Consider the following 5096-nt stretch of genomic DNA (forward strand, 5'->3'; position numbering starts at 1 on the left):
GAAACTGAAGTTTAACTCTCATACGACCGTACATGGGATGTTTGTGGGGCATCCTCCCCTCAAAATAGTAGTAAACATAAATTCAAGATGTTTTTCTACGGGTGAGATGATTAGAGATGTTTGATTATGCAGAGCAAAAATATTGCAATGTTTCTAAAGTTTAATAGGTCGGAGTGGATGGAATTTTTGTAGCAAAATCTAATGTAAATTTATTACTATAAAAAATGATGGTTTACAATCCTACAAAATTTTCTAACAACCAGCATACATTTTTCTAAAGAGACTAGAATCCTAAAATATTATACCCCCTTTGGCTCTAAATATTTGTTGCACATTTAGGTAAAATATAGGCTAAAATATTTCTAGATTTATTAAACTTGCGACAAGTATTTAGTACCCGAGGGAGTATTAAACTTATAAAGTTTACTCCTCCAGTCCAGAAATATTAGCTGCATATTTTTCTGAGATTTAACTTTACAAATCTATACAAATGATCAAGCAAAAATATCAAAGAAAAGTATTTTATTAATTCAATGATACCAATTCAAGAATTATACCTTTTGAAAAGATATGTATATTGTTGAAAAAATGGTCAAAAGTATTTATTTATAAATACATGCATCTTATATTTCCGTAGGGAAATATAACAAAATTTCAATTGAATCTTAGGTTTTAATAACAGTATGTCCAGATTGAGATTCAACGGCGCAATGTACAACATCGGAGTTCCAAGACGGTGCCTTTCTTAAGTCATGCCATCCACTTCCTCTTATAGGGTGAATGGTATGCCAAGAAGAGAAGTTCAGCGAAAGTTGTTCTTCGGAGGTGACTAACGTCGGTTGAGACACACAGATGTTTTTTTTTTTTTTTTGGCTTAGGAAAGGCTGGTTTGCTTTGTAGTCATTTTGTCATTGGTGGCTATATTCAGATTAGCCTGAATGTGGAGTTGTGCTATGCTTGTTATTCGCAGCGAGTTGTAGCTTGTACTTATAATTACCTTCTATGAAAATATGGTAGGCTTAGACATACTTCCAAAAAAAAACAATTTCGATTTGTCCTTTGACACGAGTTGAATTGGATGCATCTTACCTTCTTCTTACGGGGAAGATAACTCCTAATATTTATTTGATCGCATCTTACCGTCATTTATCTATTCCGCTCCTAATCAAAGCACATCTAGTGATCTTGTATGCGCCAGCGCGCTCACGTGCATAATAAGCCAACCTCGACATTGTTTTGCGCACGGTACGCTAACAATATCCCAGCAGCATCGTGTTGAAGAAAAACTGGGGCAGAGTGTCATGCAACCACCATTCCACCAGAGAGAAAACTAGACAGACAAGCACCGCTACACTGCATTATTTGTCAAATGTAATCTCCCTGCACAATCTTCTTAGCGATGTACTTCCCCAGGAAATCGAATCCGTGGCAATAGAGAGCTTCGATCTCGGCACGCTTGCCAGTGTCAACCATCAGTGTCAGCTCCGCCCTGTGCTTCTCCTGCACACGAAACACCACCTTAATTTATTTAAGGGACAGCCATACGGACACTGAATCCACCATCATTCTGATTTTACTGCACACTAGGATTGAGCTCGGACAGCCCCAGATTGCACCCCCAACACTCACACCCCAGCACCCTTCCTTCACACTCCGCCTCCGCCTCCGCCCCGCATCACTGTCAGCTCCGGCTTGAATTGCGTCTCACCTTTGATGCCACATCCTTGTCACTGCCGGCTTAGGCTCTAATCTGGTCTCGCCTCTGCCCAAAGCCGTGGCGTCCATGTTGTCGTGGGCTGCGGTTCGTGCTTATGGAATGAAAGAAGATGAGAGGGGAAGAGGGGATATTTTGCAACAAAATTTTGATTTATGCAATAGGGAGCTAACAAATCAGTGAAACTGCGCAGTCGTCTTAAAGCTTTGCCGGCATACCGGGTGGGAGGGCTAATGCATTAGGCAGTCTCCTTGGCGGTGTACCAGAATTCAGAGAAGACAGTTATTGTCTGCTACCATTGTCAGATGTTTCCCAACATACAGAAAGTTTTAGACGACTTGCAATGAGAATACTGGTTTTGTGTTCAGGATGATCAGTTGATTGAACACAGCAGCATAATTCAACTAAAAAAATTCGTAACAAATGAAACCTGAGACGAGAAGCTTGGTGCTGCTGTACTGCTACCTGATACATTGCCTAAATTTGACATAAGCCCCATACTCGGCCGTGGAATATTCTCAGCAAGATGTTGGTGCATTTTATAACTCTTCATTTTGAGAGCCATGATTATGGTAAAATAACCAAACTATATTCTCAGTCAGTTTTGGTCAAAACCAACATGGTACTACATGCCTTCAATTATGAATGCTGAAACTGTCATAATTTTATCTGCTGCCACATGAATTCACTTTAGAACCTACTATTATCTGAAGGATATGTATACAATGGCCATGTAAATTTGTAGTGATTGTATATTTGTACTATGACTGGAGTATGTTATTTTCAGCACTGCATACTCTGAAAAGTTGAGGAATAGTAGACGCACCTGCAAAAACTTAGAGGACAGCAAGCTTTTGGCGATCTGCAAATCACGAGGCTTCAGCTCTTGGAACGCACTCTGAGGGATAAGTTGCAGATCATCTCCTCGTAGGCCAAGCCATTTTACATTGCAAGCTGTAAATAAAGAATACTCATTAATAGAATTTAGAAATATGGGCTTTCAAGCTTTGACAATGCAAAAATACCATATCTGTACGATTCCAACCCCATTGATATGCTTCCGTATTTGTATGTGCACAGTATGGCAAGCCCTGCAGGGTTCCTGAATTGGAAATAAACCTACTAGCTTTATCTGGATATAAACAACCAGAAAATTGTACAAATCAGCATTAGAAAAGGGCCTAACCAGTCCACTAATGCAAAAATTGGCATATTTGGAAAAGTTTGGCTCAGTCGATGCAAGATGAACCTGTTTCAGAATATTTAAAGATAAGTATAAGTAATTAGTATTGCCGGCAATGTCACAGGATTAGATTGTACAGGTACAGAACCTTGTGGCGATGTCAGGATATCCTTTTGCAGTGATGATGATACATGGAAGCTGATTATATAAGCGGTCTTCAGCCAGCCTCTGAAATATGGCATCCTATTTCAAATAATGAGGGCTAGCAGCTAGAAGCAAATTTCATAGACTACATCACTACACTAATTTATTGCAAAAAGAAAAAAAAGATACCTTCTCCACTACAATGAGATATCGGGCATCCGAATGCAAATTTAATTTTCCCAGTTCGTTCAGATCTCCAGTAATGGCATGCCCAGAAGGTCCAAGAATGGAACAGTCAATACGTTCTTCCTCCGGCTCCTAAGGTGAAAACAAAGTTCAGGCTGTTGTGGCTTCATGAAGAGACAACAAGAGTTTTTTATTGATCCCCTGAACAGGCAGCACAAGTTTCTATCATGTAAAACATATTTTTAGCATACACACACATGCAACACAAGCCGTCCAATCAGTGCCCCTCTACTTGACGCCATGATTCCTAAGCTCTGCCTTGTGCAACGGAGCAACGAAACAACATCTGCAAAGGAGCAAAGCGAAAAGCTGAGTATGTAATTACACGATGATGAAACAAGAACCAAGTGGACTAATTGAATTTTGAAGACCTTGAATGCTTTGGTTGACATGACGCTGGCAACTGAAGTACTTGGGCGAGTCAGATAGTAGCTTGTAGAACAACTCCCTCTGGGTGACTAGCTTCCCCTCACCCAAGATCTTGTAGCACATCTCCATGACCTTCCATACTGTTCAGAATACGTAACCGTTTTAGACGCCTACAAAGATGTGGCCAAACATGACGAATATGCAGTCCCGAGGTATTGCAGAAATCCACAAGAACCTCTCACGAATGCCTTGGCGTCATTTTCTCTCATCAGTGACCTCTTGCAGAAGGCGTAGGACAGATAAACTGACGAAACGTCACTCAGCAAGCCGCTGCGCAGGCTGCAGTTGGCAGACTTCCGGGAAATCTGCCGTGCCGACAACACTTGAGTAAGAAAGGCATGATGAATTTGGTGATGAATCATATATATCTGGGTGCCAGTCATCGGGACTGGCAGCTACAGCTACAGGTTATGCAAAACATTTTGAGGACACAGCGAGAGTCGATATGAACAACCATCACCTTAAACAGGTAAATAGGATACTAACATGAATTTCAAAATATGGGACATACATAATGACAGCATACAAACATTCACTGAACCAGGCAGCACAGCACCGAGAATAAAAAATGGGGGTTGGGGTTTTGTCAAACGCTGTACCAGGGGGAGAATGGAGATGGACGGAGAAGATGGAGACGACAGAGCGGCGAGGAAGTTGAGCACCGCCACCTCGATCCTTGCCCTGACCTATCGAGCTCGCCACACGCGCGCGCGCACACAAGCCACACACACACCATGTAAATTTGGGCAGGGGGCAGTGGCGATGCTAGGGGACGTGGGAAGTGGGGGGAAAGAGCGGAGTGAGACCAACCTCGGGGGGAGAGAGGACGTCGGCGGAGCAGAGACGGCGGTCGGCGCCGAAGAGCGACGCGGCCGCCACGTCCGTCTCCGCCATCGCGCCGCGCTTCCTCCACGGAGGCAGGGAGAGGCGATGGCAGTTGGGCCGGCTAGAGCCGCTGTTGATGCTTGGGTTGGGCTTGCACGTCGGGCCTGACTAGGGCTTGATATTTGAGCCTAAACATCGGGTCGGGTCAGGCTTGGGCTTGCGATTTTCACGATTTAGTTAAGGACCGGGCCAGGTTTCTCGGGTTGGGTCGGGCTTTTGCGTGTTCGGGCCTGATTCAAGCTCAGGCTTGACTTTTTAGCTTGAGGCTTTTTCGGGCCTGGCCCGAAACCCGGCCTAGCCCGAGTTTTGCCTAGGCGTATCTTGGAGCAACTCCAGCAGATCCCACAGAAATGAACCCCTATCTATGGGGCGCCCCTATTTGAGGCTTCATGCATTCGGCGTGTGGATTGACGCACCCAAGCTCTGCACATTCCGGTCGGGTATAGGGCCAGCACATTTTTGGATTTTTTTTTCATTTTCTATCTATTCTTTTTT

General features: G+C 43.4%; 1 protein-coding gene across 2 annotated transcripts; it reads right to left on the reverse strand.

Moving 5' to 3' along the window:
* Positions 1-1253: 1253 nt before the first annotated feature.
* LOC124682920 (meiotic recombination protein SPO11-2) lies at positions 1254-4610 on the reverse strand. Of its 2 annotated transcripts, none has more exons than XM_047217523.1 (11): positions 4527-4610; positions 4316-4402; positions 3892-4021; positions 3659-3796; positions 3485-3573; positions 3231-3359; positions 3046-3125; positions 2901-2963; positions 2740-2816; positions 2541-2668; positions 1254-1500 (listed from the first exon to the last, which is right to left on the reverse strand). In XM_047217523.1, exons 1-11 carry the CDS (start codon positions 4608-4610, stop codon positions 1366-1368), a joined length of 1140 nt encoding a protein of 379 aa, XP_047073479.1. In that variant the 3' UTR covers positions 1254-1365. The 2 variants fall into 2 exon arrangements, with proteins under 2 accessions (XP_047073479.1, XP_047073478.1); XM_047217522.1 differs by having other exon boundaries at positions 3046-3140.
* Positions 4611-5096: the final 486 nt, after the last annotated feature.

This window comes from Lolium rigidum, chromosome 1, assembly GCF_022539505.1.
Source record: "Lolium rigidum isolate FL_2022 chromosome 1, APGP_CSIRO_Lrig_0.1, whole genome shotgun sequence".
NCBI lineage: Eukaryota > Viridiplantae > Streptophyta > Magnoliopsida > Poales > Poaceae > Lolium > Lolium rigidum.

Excerpts from the sequence above, each read along its gene's own strand:
- LOC124682920 (XM_047217522.1), bottom strand. The coding sequence starts at position 4,610 with ATGGCGGAGACGGACGTGGCGGCCGCGTCGCTCTTCGGCGCCGACCGC. Across the intron at positions 4,403-4,526 it reads ACGTCCTCTCTCCCCCCGAG|GTCAGGGCAAGGATCGAGGT; the intron begins GTTGGTCTCACT and ends CGAGCTCGATAG. Across the intron at positions 4,022-4,315 it reads CCATCTCCATTCTCCCCCTG|ATTTCCCGGAAGTCTGCCAA; the intron begins GTACAGCGTTTG and ends TCGGCACGGCAG.